The sequence below is a fragment of the Schistocerca serialis genome, chromosome 6 (assembly GCF_023864345.2).
Source record: "Schistocerca serialis cubense isolate TAMUIC-IGC-003099 chromosome 6, iqSchSeri2.2, whole genome shotgun sequence".
Taxonomy (NCBI): Eukaryota; Metazoa; Arthropoda; class Insecta; order Orthoptera; family Acrididae; genus Schistocerca; species Schistocerca serialis.
Genome location: NC_064643.1, coordinates 477,417,923 through 477,441,219, shown reverse-complemented (window position 1 = coordinate 477,441,219; position 23,297 = coordinate 477,417,923). Strand labels below are relative to the sequence as shown.

The 23,297-nt window shown below is 41.8% G+C and overlaps 1 protein-coding gene across 1 annotated transcript in view; it reads left to right on the top strand.

Moving 5' to 3' along the window:
• LOC126483815 (nuclear pore membrane glycoprotein 210) overlaps positions 1 to 23,297 on the top strand; it is a 260,572-nt gene that overhangs the window by 20,810 nt on the left and 216,465 nt on the right. Inside the window, exon 2 of the mRNA XM_050107008.1 lies at positions 465 to 736. Coding sequence (XP_049962965.1) covers positions 465 to 736 — 272 coding nt within the window. The remainder of the gene's footprint in view (positions 1 to 464; positions 737 to 23,297) is intronic.

Below are 23,297 nucleotides of genomic sequence, written 5' to 3'. Positions count from 1 at the left end.
ATACGATATCCTGTAAACAACTTACACTAGAATCATGCAACAAACAGTACTGACATTCTGATTTACTCTAATTTTAGTTTGTTAATGTCAGTAGGTATAGTTTCATTTAAAAAGTGTATGTTTGCATAGAAATACACTTCCTAAGTACTATTACACTTCATTTATTGGCTAACTGTATGAGGCCCTGACTACCAATCCATTCTATGAAAACTGAACATCATTAGCACTTTCCATTTTTGCAATATTTGTGGTGCAAATTTTAGGAGATTCACCTCATATAATTGAGTATGGGACAGTAACAGAGTTCTGAGTATGTTGCATGCAACAAAATTCTGAGTGCTTTGTGTACGCCATGTGTAGTGTTTGACACTTACAATGTTATTCATTAATCAGTAATTTATGTAAACCATGGTTTGTCCACATTTTGGGGAAAAGAGTGGTCTTCATATGCATTTCTTTTCCAGGACTACATCCAGACCAAATATAGTGCAACTGCTGCCTGTTGAAGGAGAATTACTGACAGACTGCATGGGTAAAGTCGTAGTGACAGCAGTAACGAAAGAGAGAGTACGAAGTACTGCAATAGTATTTGCAGAAGAAACAAATTCAGGACAAGTACTGAGATGTGATGTTATTGTTGACGTTATTTCTTCACTGGCGATTGTAACAACAACAAGAGAGCTGTTCCGAGAGGAAGCACCAGAAGCATTTGAAGCCAGAGCATACGATGACCAGGGTTTGTGTTTTGAAAAGTAATTGAAGAGGTTTTAACTATAGAACAATTTTTATGAAATATTATTGGAGTTACTTGCAGTATTGTCAGGGGCATGTGACTATAGTAAATTACATTTTAAAATGTTTCTAATTTACACAGCAATCATCAGTGATCATTATACAAAACACGTTATTGTTCAGAAAGTTGATCTTGGAAAGTTTATCCCTCAAAGCAAAATGAACAGGCCATGTGCAGATTTTATGATGTAGTTTCTCTTTAAAGCAGAACTTTCATTGGAATGGTGGCTGAAAAAGGAAGTAGTATTAGTTTTTGCACTGGAAAAAATTATGCACAGAATTTATTTCAAAAACGATAAATGAAACTATTAATTAAGTGTGCTGTTACTCTCAAACTCTTATCACATCCCAGTTGTTTATCTGTTATTCTAGCCCTGAAAAAATAAGTTAACAGCCAAAATCTAAAGCTTATTGAGTGTTGTTGGTGAGTAATAACTTTTGCTCTTTCCAGAAGGATTTTTGTACTTCGCAGTACTATAAAGCAAGTAAGTAAATGTTACTAATCATACAGTACATTCAGTTACTGCTACAGCAAAAATATGTGACATCATCAGATGTGCGAGTCAAGTGTAATCTCTTAAATGGTTGTGTTAGTGGAGATCAGAAGGTCATCTCTATAGACCTATTTTGCTTCTTCCGTTGTTCACATATCATTTCACCTCCATAGACCTATCTTGCTTCTTCCCTTGTTCACGAAACATTTCTGGGAACATAGCCTACACTGGAAATTCCGGTAGAACTAAACAAGAAAAGTTACACTGTTAGCATTTTTGGAGCTCTCAAAGCTTTTGAATGAGTATATCATAAAATTTTACTAGGGAAACTAAAATGATGTGGTGTTCAAAGGCATCATCTTTGCATGAATCTGATTGTTATCTTGACAATAGAAAACACTGTGTCACATTAACAAATCAGGAATTAGGTTTAATTCAGAGTGGGGAAACATTAAATACAGTTTGCCACAGCCGTTTAATACAGTTAGCTTCAGTCTTTCCTGTTCTTGGCCTCCAATTTTATACATATATTTCGTGGGGCACCGGCGTTCTTCAAAAACTGTAATATATACTGATGAAACAGATGTATTGATAAAGGGCTTGCACACATTGCGTGGTAGGTTCACTTTTTGGTTTGGAACAAGGTTTATAACCCGAGCAAAAATTTGAAAATTTGAAGTTCTTATATAGTTTGTCTCAGGTGAGCTGCCACTAATAAAGACCCAAAAATATCATGGAAATTTTAACTTAGCAGCACAAAAATCATGACAGGGTCCTAGAGTGTGCATCTGACTCACCCACTGCTTCGGGTGTGACTAAACTCCAAAGAACGCTAACTGATAAAACTAAGAATAAGCAATGGTCCCAGCTCAACACAGGAATCACTAACAAAAAGAAAGTGCACAATCTGCAATTAATTGAAAACAAAATAATCTCACTTTCATTCCATTTAGTTTGTAAATTAAAATGACAGCCTACTGAGAACAAATAAAATGATACATTCTGTGAAACAAATTACAGGCACTGCACCTTGTAATATTAAATGTTCTGTCTTTTAAACCATGAGTCAATTAATTTCAGTAGCCCTAGATTGGAATACCAGTAAACAAAAACACTTCTATCCAAAATGGATACAAAACTACGACTGATGGGTGCTTTTATCGTGTGTGTATGTGTGTGTGTGTGTGTGTGTGTGTGTGTGTGTGTGGGAGGGGGGGGGCTGTTTGGTGCATCCTTTTTGTCCTATTACATGCCTCCACCGCGTGTTCATCAGTCTTCCATATACTACATTCTCTTTAACTCAAAGCTAGGTGGTGCCCTTGTAAGTTCTTTGTTGATGAAGTGAAACAAATTTTTTCCAAAAATATTAAGAAATTGATTTTTCACACACTTTCTCATTACTTAGCAGCAATTTGAGATTCGCCTAAAGATGGCAAGTAAGAAACAGCCGAGTCAATGCATTGTTTTCCAGCAACGTTTTAGCAAGTTTCTTACATGCCATCTTCAGGGGACTTCACCTGAAGATAGCAAGTAAGAAACTTGCTAAAATGTTGTTGGAGAACAACGCATTGACTCGGCTGTCAAGCCAAGAAGATTTTATCATCAAGATTCGCCGAGAAAGCCTGGATTCTCATATAGGCTAACAGCTGGTTCACAGTTAGCAGCTTAACTCTTAATGTTACAAAACTGATGTTATCTAGTTCAAATGAAATAAAAATTACTTACATGTAACAGAAGTAGAGATAAATGGACATACATTGAATGAGACTTGATGTGGGAAGTATGTAGGCATCCATACAGATAACTAAAGGTGCGCTATCACATGGATAAGTTAATCAAAAAGCTCAGTTTTGTCTGTTGTGCACTTTTAATCTCCCTCTCTGTATTGATATAGTAAGTAATTTGGGATTAAAGGAGACCACTCACCAAGCAGAAGTGACTAGGATTGCAACTCAGCAGGCCAGCTTGGTTGGGGTGGGGGTGTGTCGAGTGGTGTGGGTAGAGGAGAGGAGAGATGCAGGAAGCAGGAAGAGTGTTTTTGGATGGATAGCTAATGTCTTGGAGGGCGGCAGCAGGTGTGCTGGCTAGGAATGCAGGAGTGAGGAGGAGTGACAGGTAGATGGAGTAGCATGTGATGCAGATACCACAGCCGGAGAGGTGCAGCGGACTTCGAAGATGATGTGGAGGCATGGATTGGGAGAGAGTGACAGGACTCATACCCAAGACCATTCCCACTCCTCATAAAGTGGTATTTTGTCACTCACCCAAACTACGCAACACCCTGGTCCATGAGTATGCTACTCCTGCTACCAACCCCTTTGCCTGTGGTAGACCCAGGTGCAAGACCTGCCCGATTCTGGGGCATCCATAAAAACAACCATGTCATATATCAACTCTGCCAGCTTTTTATATCAGCATGGCAGTCAACCAGCTGTCCATCAGAATGGATGGCATTGTCTAACTGTGGCCAAGAACAAATTTGACCACCCAGCGGCACAACATGCTGTTGAATACGACATGCTTGAGTTCAACAGCTGCTCCAAGGTCCTTGCCATCTGGATTCCAGCACCAGCTTTTCTGAGCTATGTAGATGGGAGCTATCCTTGTAACACGTCCTTCAGGCCCATAATCCTCACACGTTTCGGCCTTTTTGTGATGGTCCCCTGTAGGGTTTGACCTCCATTCTTCAAAACTTTTCCGAAGAGCGAGCCAATTGGGGAAGGGCACCTTACATCGTGCATCGTGTCCATTGTGCTTTGAGATCTGTAGCCTGCTTTCTCGTCATCGCATTGCAGTCCCACTCATTCTCCACCTCTTTGGCAAGGACTCCTTCCTGGGTGCATTTTCCACCATGCACTATCCAGTGTCGCTTTCTGTGCCGACGATGACCATTGACTTGTTTGCACCTGATATCCAGCACAGTAGTCAGTCCATTGTGGGGGGGGGGGGGGGGGGGGGGGCGCACCATGTAACCATGTACCCTGTTGGTTGTAGCCCCCTGACAACATAGTTATCGCTCTGCTGATGCCTGTGCCATTAACTCCCCACGTATGCCAAGGAGTAGATGCTTGTCACCCTGGGGCATCAGGACTCCCGGAAGTTGCCATTCTGTCAGGTGGCCTTTGCTGCGGCTGGGTGGTGCCCATGGGGAGGGCCCCTGGTTGGAGTGGGTGGCATCTGGGCGCATGACGCGCGATGAAGTGTACCACGTCATCACTTGCTGGTGATCAAACACCGTCAGTCTCTAAGCGATCTAAATCTCAGTACAATGCTTGATAAAACAGCATCCTCTGCCCCGTCATGGGCATTACTTGCTTGTGGCAAGCTGAGGGATGTTTCTGTTACCACCACACCCCATAAGAGCTTAAATATGGTCCAGGGTATTATATTACATAGGGACCTTCTTTTGCAGTCTGACGACGAGCTGCACGCCATCTTAGAGTGACGAGGTGTTCATTTTGTCCGGCCAATCCATCGAGGTCTGAGGGATAATCAGGTTGCCACCGGTGCCTTCATCTTGGCCTCCGAGGGTGACACATTGCCAGAGAAGGTTAAGGTGATGGTCCACCGCTGTGTTGTAAAGAGCCATATGTATTCCCGCTGTACTTCCAGTGTCACATGTCGAGATTTTGGATGCCCACCATATCCCAATACTCCATGTGCCCCGCCTCCCATGTGTGTCAACTGCGGAGAGCATCATTCCCCTTGCTCACCAGACTGCAGGGCTTTACAGTGCGAAAGGAAAATCATGGAGCACAAGACCCTGGACTGACTGACCTACACTGAGGCTAAGAGGAAATTTGAGTGTCTGAATCCTGTGGCTATAACCTCCTCTTATGCCGCCGCTACATGAACAGTTGTAGCCCCATCCGTTTCGCGAATTCCAGTCAGCTCTCTGAGCCAGAAGACTACATCTGCTCCTTGATGGTGGGGGGCACTTCCCTTCCTGTTGCTCCCACATCACCTACCTTGGGTGCACTGCCCCCCCCCCCCCCCCCCCCACAACCATCGGGGCACCAGTCCCCACTTCCCAGCCAGAGAAGCGTAAGTCTTCTTCGGCACCTCTCGCTAGGAAGGGTTCCCTTGGGTTACTCCCTAACCAGGTTTCTAGTGAGAAAGATGACTCCCGCCAGTGGCTGAAGTTCCCAAAAGTAGCTGGTCATAGGGCTTCACGATCATCCTCAGTCCCGGCCAGAGAAACTCAAGGAGCAGGGAGAGAAATCCAAAACGAAGACCACCAAGACCAAGGGACTTGCGGTGGCACCCACACCACTGCTACCTACAAGCTTTGTCTCTGAGGATGAGGTAGACATTCTGGCGTCCACTGAGGACCTAGATCTTGCCTGACCCTCAGACATCAAGGATACAGACTTCTCAGGAAATAATTCGGTGCAGTAGGCGACCCTGAGGTGTAAACTGCCTAATTGAATGTTCTATGCCTTTCCAGCCTCACGATCAAGTCATCCTCCAGTGGAATTGCGGCAGTCTTTTCCACCGTCTGGCTGAGCTGTGGCAACTGTTAAGCTTTACACTTGCTTTCTGCATTGCCCTGCAGGAAACCTGGTTCCCGGCCATTGCGGAACCGTGCCCTCCATGGCTGTTTGGTATATTACAGGAACCGTAGTGACTATAATCGAGTGTCAGGTGGAGTTTGCACCTATCTCCTGAACTCAGTATGCAGTGAACCTGTGCCCCTTCAAACCCCTCTTGAAGCTGTGGCAGTCAGGATATGGACGACACGGGAAATAACTGTCTGCTACGTATATCTTCCTCCAGATGGTGCAGTACCCCTGAACGCATTGGTTGCACTGATTGATCAACTCCCAAAACCTTTCCTACTTTTGGGAGATTTTAACTCTCATAACCCTTTGTGGGGTGGCACCGTGCTAACTGGCTGAGGCAGAGATTTCGAAAATTTGCTGTCACAATTCGACCTCTGCCTCTTAAATACAGGTGGTCCCACACATTTCAGTGTGGCAATGGCACACATTCGGCCATTGATCTCTCGGTTTGCAGTCCTGGCCTTCTCCCATCTATCCACTGGAGAGCACATGACGACCTGTGTGGTAGTGACCATTTCCCCATCTTCCTGTCACTACCCTGGCGTCAGGCCCATGGACGCCTGCCCAGATGAGCTTTAAACAAGGCGGACTGGGAAACTTTCACATCTGGGCTGTCACCATTGAATCTCCCCCACATGGTAATATCGATGTGACGGTTGAACATCTGACTGCAACTAATGTTTCTGCTGCAGAAAATGCGATCCCTCGCTCTTTAGGGTGCCTGCAGCGAAAGGCAGTCCCTAGGTCGTCGCCAGAAGTCGCTGAAACAATTAAGGAGCGTTAGCGAGCTCTACAGCGGCATAAGCGGCACCCTTCCCTGAAGCCCCTCACAGCCTTTAAATGGCTCCGGGCCTGCATTCGCCATCTTATTGAACAATGGAAGCAGGAGTGTTGGGAGAGATACATCTCGACCATTGGCTGCCATACATCACCTTCCCAAGTTTGGGCAATGATCAAACATGTTTCGGGTACCAGACCCCAACAGGTGTTCCCAGTGTTAACATAAATGGTGTGTTATCTACTGACGGAAATGCGATTGCTGAGCACTTTGCTGAGTGCTGTGCTCGAGCCTGTGCGTCAGAGAATTACCTCCCAGTCTTTCGCACTCTCAAACGGCGGCTGGAAAGGAAAGTGATTTCGTTCACTACATGCCACAGTGAATCCTATAACACCCCATTTACAGAGTGGGAGCTCTTCAGTGCCCTGGCTCATTGCCCTGACACAGCTTCTGGGCCAGATTGGATCCACAGTCAGATGATTAAACATCTCTCATCTGACTACAAGTGACATCTCCTCGTCATCTTCAACCGGATCTGGTGCGATGGTGTCTTTCCATCGCAATGGTGAGAGCACCATAATTTCTGTGCTCAAACTGGTAAAAACACGCTTGATGTGGGTAGCTAGTGGCCCATCAGCCTCACCAACATTCTTCGTAAGCTGCTGGAACATTAGTGTATCGGCAGTTGGGTTGGGTCCTGGAGTCACATGTCCTTCTGACTCCATTTCAGGGCAGCTTCTGCCAGGTTTGCTCTACCACTGAGAATCTTGTGTCCCTCGGGTCTGCCATCCGAACAGCCTTTTCCAGACACCAGCACCTGGTTGTCATCTTTTTTGATTTACGAAAAGCGTATGACACGGCCTGGTGGCATCATATCCTTGCCACATTATAAGAGTGGGGACTCCGAGGCTCGCTCCTGATTTTTATCCAAAATTTCCTGTTGCTTCGTGCTTTCTATATCAAAGTTGATGCCTCCCATAATTCCATCCATATCCATGAGAATGGAGTCCTGCAGGGCTCCGTATTGAGTGTCTCCCTATTGCTAGTGGCCATTAACAGTCTAGTGGCAGCTGTAGGGCTATCCATCTCGCCTACTCTGTATGCGGATTACTTCTGCATTTCTTACTGCTCCTCCAGTACTGGTGTTGCTGAGCAGCGCCTACAGGGAGCCATTCACAAGGCGGAGTCATGGGCTCTAGCCCACGGCTTCCAGTTTTCATCAGCGAAGTCGTGTGTCGTGCACTTCTGTTGGCATCATATGGTTCATCTGGAACCAGAACTTTATCTTACTGACTATCCACTCACTGTAGTGGGGGCATATCGATTCTTAGGACTGACTTTCGATGCCCAATTGACTTGGCTAACTCACCTTCGTCAGCTTAAGCGGAAATGCTGGCAGCACCTCAATGCCCTCCACTGCCTGAGCAACACCAACTGGGGTGCAGATCATTCTACACTGCTGCAGCTCTTCAGAGACCTTGTTCAATCCTGCCTTGATTATGAGAGTGCAGTTTATGGTTCAACGTGCCCTCGGCATTGTGTTTACTTGACGCAGTGCACTATTGTGGCGTTCGCCTATAGCGGCAGGTTTAGAACGAATCCGGTGACCATTGTCGTGGTGGAGGCCGGAGTCCCTCCATTGAAGGTTAGGCGTGCACAACTGCTCGCCAGTTACATTGTACATGTTTGTAGTTCTCCTGCGGATCCAAATTGCCGTCTCCTTTTTTCCACCCACAACAGCCCGTCTGCTTCATCGGCGGCCCAGGTCAGGGTAACGATGGTGGTTTGCGTACGATCCTTTCTGTCTAAGATGGAGTTGTTCCCTTTACCACTTATACTTGAGGTCCATTCACGTACACCTCCATGGTGTACACCTAGGCTGCAGCTTCATCTGGACCTTTCACATGGCCATACACACTCAGTTAACCCTGTGACTCTACACTGTCACTTCCTCTTGATCCTCGACATGTATCGGGGCCATGAAGTAGTTTACACTGATGGCTCGATGGCCAATGGTCACTTTGGCATTGCCTATGTTCGTGGAGGACACACAGAACAGCATTCCTTGCCCGATGACTTCAGTGTTTTCAGTGCAGAGCTGGTGGCCATATTTGGTGCTCTTGAACATATCCGCTCATGCCCAGGTGAGTCATTTCTCTTGTGTACTGACTCCTTGAGCAGCCTACAAGCTATCGACTGGTGCTACGGTTCTCATCCTTCGGTAGTGACCATCCAGGAGTCCATCTATGCCCTGGAACAGTCCAGTCATTCAGTGGTGTTTGTCTGGACCCCAGGTCAGGTCGGAATCCCAGGCAACAAACTTGCTGACAGGCTGGCCAAATAGGCTACACCGAAACCACTTTTGGAGATGGACATCTCTGAATCTGACCTGCATTCTGACTTACACCGCATGGTTTTTCGGCTTTGGGAGATGGAATGACATAACAGTACGCACAACAAACTACGTGTCATTAAGGAGACTACAAATATGTGGAAGTAATCCATGCAGGCTTCTTGCAGGGGAATCAGTTGTCTGTCGGCTCCGCATTGGCCACGCTTGGGTGACCCACGGTTACTTCCTGCACCGTGAAGACCTGCCTCAGTGTCGGTGTGGTGCCCGGTTAACAGTGGCCCAACTTCTGGTGCACTGTCCCACTGTGACTGACCAGCGACGGAATTATTTCCACTAATTGTATCTGACAACGCCTCATTGGCTGATTTAGTTTTACGATTTATTGGTGAGGGTGGCTTTTATCATTTGATCTAAGTTTTAGCGCATGTCCTTTGTCCCTCTGTGTCTTCCACCCTAATGCTTTTAAGGTGTAGGTTTCAATGTGTTGCAGAGTGGCTGGCTTCTCCATTTTATTCTCATGGTCAGCCAGCCATGGTAATCTGCTTTGTTGTTTTACTTTCTTCATCCCGTTTCTTGCGATTCTGTGGTTTTCTTGTCCCCCTTTTGTCCATTTACACGTTTGTTGCTCTTCATTGTTCTTGTGATTTTTCCTTTTGTTCCGTTTTGTGTAGTCAGTCTTGTATGTTCTATTCTCACACTTATGGCATCGTTTTATTTGGAACAAGGGACTGATGGCCTTGTAGTTTGGTCCCTTCCCCCCTCTTTTTTATATATATATATAACAAACAAAAGCGCTGGCAGGTCGATAGACACAAACAAACACAAACATACACACAAAATTCAAGCTTTCGCAACAAACGGTTGGTTCATCAGGAAAGAGGGAAGGAGAGGGAAAGACGAAAGGATGTGGGTTTTAAGGGAGAGGGTAAGGAGTCAGTTCAATCCCGGGAGCGGAAAGACTTACCTTAGGGGGAAAAAAGGACAGGTATACACTCGCACACACACACATATCCATCCGCACATACACAGACACAAGCAGACATTTTTTATACCTGTCCTTTTTTCCCCCTAAGGTAAGTCTTTCCGCTCCCGGGATTGGAATGACTCCTTACCCTCTCCCTTAAAACCCACATCCTTTCGTCTTTCCCTCTCCTTCCCTCTTTCCTGATGAAGCAACCGTTTGTTGCGAAAGCTTGAATTTTGTGTGTATGTTTGTGTTTGTTTGTGTGTGTATCGACCTGCCAGCGCTTTTGTTTGGTAAGTCTCATCATCTTTGTTTTTAGATATATTTTTCCCACGTGGAATGTTTCCCTCTATTATATATATATACCCTCATTTGCCACTCCTAAAATCTTTCATAAAATTTTGACTCAGGGCTGTAGATTCCATCACTTTAACATTTGTACTAAACGGATCTTCACATTGTCAGTGAAGCCAAAATCCATTGATAAAATTTTAGAGGTTGTTCGGAGATATACAGGGTGTCCCATTTATCTTGACCGCGCTAAATAACTGTTTGTCCAGATGCAAATTACAAAATGTTTCAAGCAAATGTTCTTTAGCCGTCAAGGGGTGCATCAATCAGCATGATTGCCTTTGTTGTAGCTTTGTTTTTTACAAAGATATGAACAGGGGTATGCCTTTTTTAAATAGCACCCTGTATTTTTTATTCGGTAATTCATTTCCTCTCCTTAAGACCTATTCAAAAATGTATCACAGTGTACCATTCAATGAAACGCAATGTTATTTATTACATAACACAACATTGACTTTGAGCCCGGGATCACAAACTCATCCACTTGGTGGAGTTGTTAGAAAACAAATGAAAACCAAGTAAAAACATAACACAAAATTGACTTTGACTGTCCTGTTCCATTGCCCAGGAGTAGAACATTCAAGGTGCTCAAAGTGGTGACCGTTGATGCCGATACACTGGTGCTCTCATTGAATGAAAGAATTATTTACTGCTTCCAGTGTTACCTGCTGAAGACAATTACAAGCAAGCACAAAACGTTCCTGCATGTCCTCTGGGGTTGTTGTAATATTGCGATAGACAATGTTTTTAACGCATCCCCAAAGAAAAAAGTCCAGAGGATTTAAATCACGAGACCTAGCAGGCAAATTAACTGTTCCTCCTCGACCAATCCATCTGCCAGGATATCTTCGGTTCAGAACATGACGTGCACGCAAAGCATTATGCACTGTACATCAATCGTGTTGATACCACATAAGCATTCTGGTTCTTAGCGGCAATTCATCCAGAAAAGGAGAAGAATTCATCTCAGGAAGTTGACATATGCTGTGCCGCTTAGAGTACCATTAATGAAATGAGGGCCAATAATTGTACTACCAAGCATCCCACACCAGATGTTAACTCTCCATTGATGCTGATGTTCCACCTGTTGAAGCCATCATGGGTTGTCGCTGGACCAATAATGCACATTCCTTGTATTTACCTGTCCTTTGTTTGAGAAGCAACATTCATTGGTAAATAGTACATTGGAGAAGAAGTTCGGGTTGGCGAGGATTTGCTGCTGTGCCCACCGACAGAACTGTACACGATTCTGGAACACGTTCCCATGCAATTCTTGATGTAGGTGTACATGGTAAGGATGGAACCGGTGCTGTGTAAGAGTACGATATACACTGGTTTTAGAAATACCAATCTTGTGTTCAAACTGTCCCGTGCTCATATGTGGATTCATAGCAACGGAAGTGAGAACAGTAACTTCAGCAGCTTCGTCTGTGCGAGTGCTATGACGATTGCGTTGTCGTGGGTGGAAACTTCCTGTTTCCTGAAGTGTTGCAACAAGACGAGAAAACATCCCTCGGGAAGGTGGGTTCATATCAGGATATTGCTCTCTGTACAGTTGCGCTGCCTGTGTAGCATTTCACCTACCTTCAACAACAACAATAAAGGAAACGTTATGTCGATGCAGTTTGTAGGAAGGACAGCCTTCACTGTATGCCTACTCTGCACAACAGTACGTATAAGGACTAAACTACTGTACTAAATGTACCCGTACATAAGAAAACAGTATTGCAGTTACTGTTCTGCTAACTTACATTCCCCACAGATGAGTAGCATTTCTTCATTCTCTTTGTTGACGTACGTTCTACTCACACAACTCTTCAACTGACGATGGTTGACGGAATGATGGGTGTGCATTCTACTTATGTTTACATTTGTCCTCTGTCAACGTTAGCTTGTGGATGTGTTTAATTACCCCAAGTACCTGCACTAAACGCTGGGAGCGTCAACGACAATGTTGTGTTTCAGTGAATGGTACACTGTGATACATTTTTGAATAGGTCTTTAGGAGAGGAAATGATTTACCGAATAAAAAATACAGAGTGCCATTTAAAAAAGTCATACCACTGTTCATATCTTTGTAAAAAACAAAACTATAACGAAGGCAATCATGCTGATTGGTGCCCCCTGACAGCTAAAGGACATTTGCTTGAAACATTTTGTAATTTGCATCTGGGGCACCCTGTATACTAAGTATTATAGTATGAATGACCCATTGTCTATGGTGGCTCATTACAGTGTAATTGCACTGTCTTTGTTTTTTTAACTCACTTTTTTTGGTATGATTTTCAAAACAGAAAATCTGCAACTCAACTGCGTGGTGAAATGGCAGATATCTGCTTCAGTTGTTACCTTGTGAACAAGGCCGGTTTGGAGAAAATTGTTTTTCCATCTTCAGGTGTGCAAATTTACTGAAACATGAGATGAAATATAGTTCATATAGTATACATGGAATTGTGCAAAACTAACTATTGATGGTAATTCACTTACAAGCATAATCCTTGTTTCAGTAAATTGTTACACCTGAAGATGATAATATAATTTTTCTGTAACCGGTCATCTTTATAATAATAAAGCAAAGTAACAACTGAAGTGTCTGTTTTCAATCTCACCATTTTATCTTTCTATCTGTGTTGCACTGAAAATATTGAGAGTATTCACTGTGTGTCATGTTTGGAAAAAAGCTTCTCCCATTCACTTGTGGTACTTGATGTTAACACCAGTGTTGCTCAGTTCTGCCTTCAGTTTGGCATTTGCTAATAGCACATTTAACAGTGAAATACGTTGGTTTACTGATGAAGTGTTGGTTGGTATGTATCTCGTGTTTTGCAATAAAAGACTGACACAGTGATGCTATGCTGAACGGTTTCCACAGTGGCCCCACCACAGGAATTTTTCTTTTTTGTCTGAGGGTTGTTGCATTAGTAGGGACCAGAAAATGTAAGATCTATTTTAGGCAAAATTCACTTCTATTTCTTGCAAAATTCGCATCTATTTTTATTGAAATTCGCATCTTTTTTCTTTGTTTATGAATAATTAGATGCACAAATTTAAAAGATTGTCACACTACATGACTGAAGGCAAACAAACTATTAGTTCTTTGAAATTGACTGTTAAAAAAAGTAAAGATTGATATCTTTCTGACTGGAATGTTTGCGTTTGCAAAAACTTCAACACATTTTTCTTTATTTAAGCTTTTAAAATGACTGTTATGCTGAAAAGCAGCAGCATTTTCGTGCCAGTTTAGTGAATTCATCTCCGATATAAGGTGTTTCTGGGCATTATTTGTCTTTTCCCGCCCTATTTGAAGTTTTAGAAATCTGCAGACTACTAATTTTGACCTTTTTGTGGACATTCGTAGTGCTATGACCCGTGTTTGACAATAGATAGAACTGACAAGGATTTTAGCACAGAAGTAGAACCGAATGTATGAAAAATCTATTTTATTGTTAGTAGATTTTGTTTTTCAATCGCTGTGCTACAGAGGGCGGGCACTATAGGCCGTAGTCACAGATGGCTGCGGGCCAAAACAGACTAGATTTTACTGCCACATGGGAAGGACTTGTGCGGGAATCCATATTCCACCTTCATTTCGCTGGACAGCAGCCTACAGCAGGACTGACACATTGTTACTGGGGTCGCCGATCTCTTCAGGCGCAGTAAACATTGTGATTGAAATCCTCGATGGACCAGGCTTAGTCGCTTCACTTATCTGAAAATACATCAAACAACACACATCAGAAAGCATTCGGGGACAGCTACCGTGCAATTGCTTGTTGAAGTTAGCAGAATATTGTTAACACCAGTGGTATTTGGTGCAGCTACAGTTCAAAACATCCACCACATAATTTGCCATGTTAAAAGTGTTTACATTATACTATCTTTTGAGCTTTAGCTAACAAACAAACGTATGTGTTTCTTTCTTATAAAATGCTAGTCCCATGGCTGACTGGGGCCTACTACATTGCATTACGCGACGTGTATCTTAAACAGACTATTCAACTGTCCACAGTTCATGTGGCACCAGATCACTGAGGGCACTGATACATTGTTGCGTTTGTATGCTTCATTTTGCAAGTAGATTCTTGTGCACATTATCTTTCCAAATTGGGCTTTGCCAGATGATGTACAGTGCCAGTAACTGCTTACATTTTTTATACTGCATGCACAAAATGGAGCTATTTCAAACTATCTCTGATAAATAGCTCATCTGGATACAAATCACAGTGTAACAGCATCTATTAAGTAATTTTGCATTTTTGAATTTTGAGAAAGAATTCGCATCTGTTTTACATTCATCACAAAATGCAAATTTTTGTGGTCCCTATGCATTAGGCAGGACACTCACTGGAGTGAATATGGTGTTACACCTAGCTTGCAGCTTCAGATGGAACAAACACAGTCTATTGGATCCACATCTACCAGACTGACGGGACATAACTGAGTTGTGTGCATCCCTCGTCTCTGCAAAAAAACTTCACTAACAACTGGAGAACTTCATCTTTCAAGTGCCAAGACATGCGAACCAGTTCAACATTGTTAGAGAGTGAAAGATTTGACACCATGTATGAGTCTCTGCCATTAAGTGAGGGCATTGCAGCTGACTTAATTGTACTGCGCGAACTTAAATTCTTGTAAATGTGGGTTAAATTCCAACCATACTTCCTATTACTGCTACTATCACTAGGATATGAAAATTAATTAATGTTCAGGAACATATAGCCTATCCAAAAATTAGTTAAGGAAATAATTTCAAGTTATAAAGTGATCACCAATTTCAAAATCATAGCTAGTAACAGAGAGGCCATACTGTGAAAAGTTCATTTTAAATTAACAAATTACATGTTTACCTTGTCTTATGATGTAGTTATCTGTGCAGGAATTACACTTGTAACTGAAACTTCAGACCAGTTTTCAATACTTCTAGATTATCTTAAAGGTATCACCAGCTGCTCCTTTGCAGTCATGGACACTCTGAAAATGAAATCGTGTTTCGAAATTGAGGTTCCAGTATCTCTACACAGTAAATCGTAAGTGTCCCCTTCATTCTGCGGAGTGACTGAAGTATTTTGGGAGACTGTCAACTCTTTAAACACCTTAAAAGTACCAAGTTAATCCAACTTACCGTGCCAGTAAGGATATATCCAAAAATATTTGATAGATGTTTGTAGATTAACATTAATTAAGTTAACTACAGCCAGAACACTTTCATATACCTATGAAATGGTGCCATGTAACTAACGATGAATCTTTTCTAGTGGTGTCGAGTCACATGCTTGCCACACCACCGCCATGAACTGCGACGCTATGTGTCATGTTGCTTGTCGTGCCACATCAGTGGGCACCTTGCCTTACTCTGTCTTTCATGTTGTACATCTTGCTGATTACATGTTTCAGAATTTTTCGCTATTGACAAGGTATTATCACAGAAACGAAGGCAACTGGGATAACAAACCCAGCAAATCACAATTACATTATTACTCTGTAATGACCTGAGGACCGCATTTACCTTACACCAAAATAATATGAGCAACCTCCAAAATTTTGTTAGTGGAATTCGAGTTCATCCTTCACAGGCAACTGATAACAGTCTGTCTGTGCAAAGTGAACTTGTGGTCTGAAATATTACATAAAACTTTTTTCAGAGTAGCTGCTTTTCTCTTAATATACACATATGAAGCAATCCAAAAGTAGTAGCCATAGTTGGTAGATCAGTAATAGTAAACCTCCCAAAAGTAGCCAACTAAGTTGAGCCACTCCACTTTCCCTCCTTTATGATGGGATTTGGGATCACAATGTTTGTATGAGTGAACAAATGAAGTATTATGTAAGTAATTTGTGTGTCACGATGTTCATTATGTCATTTTGCTAGTGCAAGTGACTTGTTTATAGCCTGGGACATTGCATGCAGTAATCAGCGTATGTTGACTGACATAGCCGATTTTCTGTAATGTTTACAGGGTGAAGCGAAATTCGCGCACTTGGGCTTTGCAGAGCGACTCCTCACATGACGGTGATAAAAAAATGTCTGTCACAAAATTTCATCTGGCGAGTACATCTGGCAGAAAAAGGACATTAAAAGAGTTGGCAACACTGTAACCAGATGTATGGTAACTACCTCTGTGAGCTTATTAGACATGCTGTACAGTTGGGGCAGTGGATAGAGTTTTGGGTTAGCATGCAGGAGGCCGAGGGTTCGATCCTGGGTTGGGGTGCACTTTTTTTATTTGCTAATTTCATTCTGACATTTCATACTGTGATACACACCGTTTCTTAGGTCACGTGTATCCTAAATTTACGACGTTTTGTAATGCTGAACATGAGAGATACGTAGTATAAGAAATAGACAGTTGAAACAAATGACCTGTCATAGGATAGAATACTTACAAAAACAATATCAGTTTAAGATGATAGCACAGTACAATAACACATCTACTTGTTATTTATACTACATGTAATATGAGCACTCAAATGTCGGACATTAGCAACCAGTGGCAATAATAATGTCCATATTAATGACCACATGACCTTCAAAACAGAATATGTTGTCCTCAGAACAACAGATGCGTAAGCGACTTCCCTCCACGTCCAAACATTGTGCAATCTGCTGGATCATACAGCTCTGGACCCTTTGCAGCAAAGCTGAATCCTCAGTAACAAGAGCAGCAAGAACATGCGCTACCAATTCTTCCACATTCGTTGGCGGAGTAGATTACACATGCTGTGTCAGGTGTCCCCACAGGAAGAAGTCCAGGGCTTTTAGGTCAACTGAACACGGCGGCCATACAACTGGACCTCCACGTCCAAGTCATTTCCCTGGAAATGTTCTGTTCAAATACTGTCACACGTTAGTTCCAGAGTGTGGAGATGCACCATCATGTTGGAACCATATCCTCTGACGAACATGTAGTGGAACATCTTCCCCTCATGAGTGAACGCTGCTTCATCCATCCATATAACAGTGTTCACGAAGTTATCGTTGGCTTCCTGTGGTTGTTGGAACCATTCCCAGAATTGCATCCTCTGATGGCGATCTGCTGGATGCTGATGTTGCGTGAAAGCATAATGATAGGGGTGCAGCCCATGCTCGTGCAGCCCGTTAACGACCATGTGTTGCGAGACACGCAGCTGCCTTGCTACACTACTTGTTCTTTGTTGAGATTCTTGGTGTATGACCACCAGAATAGCTTCCTCAGTAACTGGAGTATGGCGAGTCCGTGGATGACCTCTGTCACATGATGTTGGAAGGAGAGAACATGACTACCGAAGGCGTAGTTCCAGACAACAAAACACATTTTTATCTGCTTGGTGTTGACAAGGATAACGAGCAGCATATTCACGAGCGGCAACATCAGCCCGGTTATCAGATGCACCAAGGACCAGAAACATATCCACATATTCATCGTTTGTGTATGCCACAATGTTTAGAGGTTTACAGTGAGAAAATTCGGTAAGTGTACACATGCTCATTGGAGTCTGTCATGCGCACGTTACTCCGCTCACAACTACCGTATTTACTCGAATCTAAGCCACACCTGAAAAATGAGACTCGAAATAAAGGAAAAAAAAATTTCCCGAATCTAAGCCGCACGTGAAATTTGAGACTCGAAATTCAAGGGGAGAGAAAAGTTTTAGGCAGCACCTCCAAATCAAAACATAGTTGGTCCATTGTAATATGAGACACGATTTAGGTCGAATGAATGACGATACAGCTACAGTGGTTTGGTTCGAGTCGTAAGCTTAGCAGTTAAGCTTTACCAGGTAGCCATTGCTATGCGTCAGGCGCTCCGTCCGTATTTATACATGTACCCTTCCTTTTTCACGTGCTTAGTCTGGTTTGAATCGATTGCTTATTTTGCTTTGATCTGATAAGTGCCGTTTTCTTTGTTATAGGTGTTTATGTCACTCTAAGCTGAAAATGCGTTACTGTCATTACTGAACTGTGTCATGCATTGTTTGTCGCATTCTGATAGTGAGTGTTTACGGCCTGTTGCCGCTCGCGGCATGGCATTCTTTTGTGCACACTACCGTCACTTACACACACACAAAGAGAGAGAGAGAGAGAGAGAGAGAGAGAGAGGAATCGTCTCATTAGCGAAACTATGGCAAGAGACTGCTATTTGTTGTTACTTACACTGCTGCTTTCTTTGATAATGATCAACAAGAACCAAATAATAGACTGCGTATGATAGAACATATTCTGAACGAGAGGTAGGCGAAAATTTTTCTCCATTTGAAAATCTTTGTGGCCGCTTCTTTAGTACATCAAATTCTGTACAGAAATTAGAGTCATCTTAGATTTAAAAATGTAGTCAGTTGCCGTGCTTCATTTCTGACTGTATCACTATTAGGCATAAGAATAACACGAATATAAACATGGCATGATATGTATATTATTCCGCGTTTGCTGTAGTCTTACCCTAGTTTCGTAGTTTATTAGGCAGACAGGATTTAAACGAGATAACAGCAAACATGAAAGAATACATGGCAAAATGTTTATATTCGTATTATTCTTATGGTGAAAAGAATAATGCATGTGATTCACATTTCATCAGTTTCCTATTAGCAACCATCTCTTCTCAAAGGTAGGAAAAAATTCAGAATGTAGAGTTGACCATATTGACAAACATCCCAAACAGTCTTGCTACTCGGATTTTCGTAGTACATTGAAATTCTGCTACATTCAAAGATGAGTAATACGGAATTTGTATTTACTTCCTTGGATAATGTATGAAAATGCAGTGGTCGAAACTCGGGGTGGAGAAAAAAAGCTTGTCTTCCACCTTTTTTTTTAAATTTATTTACTGACGCAGAGGTTTTGGCACCAGTATTTATCTTTGTGCCTACAAAGCATGTAGCGCTACATGTATTCGATGGCAGAAGTTAGTTGTGGCGGCACCTATCAACATTTTTCAGAACTTCCGCTTGCTTTGCACTCGATTCTAAACCGCAGGCGGTTTTTTGGATTACAAAAACCGGAAAAAAAGTGCGGCTTAAATTCGAGTAAATACGGTAGTCGCTGTCTCTTGGACAGCGCGTACAGTATAAATATGCCGTTAGTCCTGAGCGCTGTTCCACCTAATGCGTATTACCCCTCTGACAGATATTGTTCTTCATGATTTGTTCCAACACGGCTAATTGTGAAATGTTCGGTTTCGAATTACACTGTTTCCCTAATGGTGATAGATGTGATGTTTCCACAACCTCATCGATAAAATAATAATAATAATAATAATAATAATAATAATAATATTGAGATACATACTAAACAGCATGCAGTTACCAGACATCGTGTTGAAAGGCATAATTAGTGGGACCCTGGTGATGACACATACAAATAGTAACAGAGTCTGGACATTATTCGCTAAGCACATTGCTAGTCCTACTGCTAACATAAGGCCCTAACAAAATGTAAATTGACTTGAATGAGGCAAGAACAATAGTTGCTACTTATCTATGGGACAATTGGAGGAGGGTACAAAGAAAACAGTTTTCGGATCTAGTAGATGAAGAGCGGCGAATAAATTCACGCCCATGACGTAGAAAGGGCTTCTTTCAAAGCTGACCAATCTTCCATTTCTACGATTGTAGTATGTACGTGCAAATGTTTTCTAGAGGACCCGCTGCAATCGTTGTTGACAATTAAGATACCGTACCACCTTGACTACATTTACCAAATAAAAAACATATGCTTCAACCCAGGATTGAACCATTGACCTCCTACATGCTAACCCAAAACTCTATCCACTGCATCAACTATACAGCACAACTAATCTATGCTGACAGAGGTACCTATCGTACATGTGGTTACAGTGTTGCCAGATTGCCACTCTTTAACGTCCTTTTTTTGCCGGATGTACTCGCCAAATGAAATTTTGTGAGACACATTTTTTTATTGCTGGCATGAGAGGAGTCATGCTACGAAGCCCGAGTGCATGAATTTCGCTTCACCCTGTATAATAACTCTTTTTTTTTAGCAAGGAAATACAAATATTGGTCATTGTATGAAAGCTTGAAGAATCTGTTACACAAGACAATTTAGTCAGAATTCACACACTAGGAAAGAAAACTTCATGCAGTTCTCAAATTCCATAATAGCCAAAATATGGTGTTTGATAAATAAAATTAACAGTTTAACACAGGCCTTCCATTCTCTTTAAGTTTATATTGATAAATTGTGAACTACATTCAGATTATTTGTAACTAATAAGTGCAGTTAGTGGAAATGTCTTCAGACAAATCTATTACGGTACATTTTTCCTGAATACATGAGAGCTTCTTGGTCAAACACACCTTGAATGTTGCTTTTCAGTCCATACTCAGTATCCTCCATTTTGCCTACTATTCCCTCACAGACCATGTACATCATTTCAGTAGCCTGAAACAACAGAACATTCACTTAATTCCTAGAGCAATTTCAAACTCCCCAGCCAGTTTAATTCCTGAAGACTCTGACCACTTAATAAAATGAAATAACTCCCAACACATACTACTGGCAAAGAAACAACAAAGCCAACATATTGAAACCAGCCCTTAATTTTTTTGTGTAGGAAGAATACAACCAAATTAATGCACTGTCAGAACTTTAGTCACTAAGATGCTCTGCAAGTATTTATTTCTAATTTTTGGAAATTCCTGAACCATAGCTCACCAGGGCCTTGCGAAATGTACACCCATAGCAGATCGAAAGCTGACTGCACATGTGCTGTGTGGTTAAGCACGGCTTTGGTTGATGATACATCAGTGAACAGACCCATCACAACCTGGCAGTAATCTGTAAAATGAATGTTGGTTTCCATTGATAATTTCTCTGACACAATTGTTGATAATTACAGTTGTCTCAAATTTGCATCTTATGTGCTATTCAGAAACAGTAATAGTTACCAGTTCGTTTTGTAGTTTTATTAAGTGTTAACAGTGGAGATAAAACTGAATTAATATTTATCATGTTCCAATATTATGAGAAGGAAAGTTGCTACTCACCATATAGCGGAGATGCTGAGTTGCAGATAGGCACAACAAAAAGATTTTCACACATAAAGCTTTTGGCCAATGGCCTTTGTCAACAATTGTCACATATGTGTGATCTGCTGGTCTTATTTCTTGCACTTGTATTCGGGTGATGTTGGCCTTTTGATAGAAACTGTGGAAACATTAGAAAAAAATAAGGAAAAACTTGGACAATTCAGGCAATTGGGTGTAGTTGTGGCAATTGACAATCCAGAACGAGAATACTTTCTCAGTTCAAAGAAAACAATATTCAACAATTTTCAGTGACAAGGAAAAGGCCATGAATTTTTGATTAAACAAAGAAGGGGAAACACGCTAAATCAAGCATTCTTCAGAGCTGTTTTCATTTTGTAAAATCTGAACATGAATTCTGCAAATGGCAGAAAAAATTACATGAAAAAGAAATGTTTGCCAAAATGAAAGTTGGTAAACTGTGAAAGAAAACTATTTGAAAGATTTATACCTGCACATGAGATACAACAAATTGATGCTCAAATTGCACTCCCTGGAATGCAAATGAAATTAAAATTGATGTTTGCACATTTTCTTTGAGCTGGCTAACCATGTACAAGAAATCATACAGTACAAGAAGTTGTAACTTTTCAAAATTTAAAAAAGAAGAGATGCTATTAATCACTAATTCTATAGATAAATTCATTGCTGACATGTAGACATTACATAGGTATACCACAAGACCAGTGATTAATGTGTGTGGTTTACTATGTCCACAGATTTATATTTGTTTTTAGGAACATCAGGGCAAGTTGGGACAAAAAATTTGAAAAGGACTGTTTATTTGTAAAAATCTTGTAATTCACGTATCAAACTCTGCAATAAAAGGGAAAGATAATTTTCAACATTTCAGTTGAAACATCTTTTAACCAGTTGCAGAAATTTATTCATTACTTTTTTCCGATCATGGCATGGGTCATTATGACACCTCCATCTTCCAGCAGCATGACAAAAATAGTGTTGATATCGTGTGGAGAACCCTCACCCACCCCCTACCACACATCCCCCATCCATGTGTAACTACAAATGTGATTCAGCCTGTCAATAAAGAATTCCTTTGGCTGTGGAAAATATTTTCAAGGAAATCATTATGAACATAATTTTTGATAGCTCTTAGTCACTTCGGTTTCTTCAGCAGAGCAGTGTCCTTAAACTCCAGTTGTTTGTTCGTTATTAATCACATTTTGCAAACTTGATCAAGTATGGCTGACATGTGGCATAATGTTGTTGTTGTTGTTGTTGTTGTTGTGGTCTTCAGTCCTGAGACTGGTTTGATGCAGCTCTCCATGCCACTCTATCCTGTGCAAGCTTGTTCATCTCCCAGTACCTACTGCAACCTACATCCTTCTGAATCTGCTTAGTGTATTCATCTCTTGGTCTCCCTCTACGATTTTTACCCTCCACGCTGCCCTCCAATACTAAATTGGTGATCCCTTGATGCCTCAGAACATGTCCTACCAACCGATCCCGTCTTCTGGTCAAGTTGTGCCACAAACTTCTCTTCTCCCCAATCCTATTCAATACTTCCTCATTAGTTATGTGATCTACCCATCTAATCTTCAGCATTCTTCTGTAGCACCACATTTCGAAAGCTTCTATTCTCTTCTTGTCCAAACTATTTATCGTCCATGTTTCACTTCCATACATGGCTACACTCCATACGAATACTTTCAGAAATGACTTCCTGACACTTAAATCAATACTGGATGTTAACAAATTTCTCTGCTTCAGAAACGCTTTCCTTGCCATTGCCAGCCTACATTTTATATCCTCTCTACTTTGACCATCATCAGTTATTTTGCTCCCCAAATAGCAAAACTCCTTTACTACTTTAAGTGCCTCATTTCCTAATCTAATTCCCTCAGCATCACCCGACTTAATTAGACTACATTCCATTATCCTTGTTTTGCTTTTGTTGATGTTCATCTTATATCCTCCTTTCAAGACACTGTCCATTCCATTCAACTGCTCTTCCAAGTCCTTT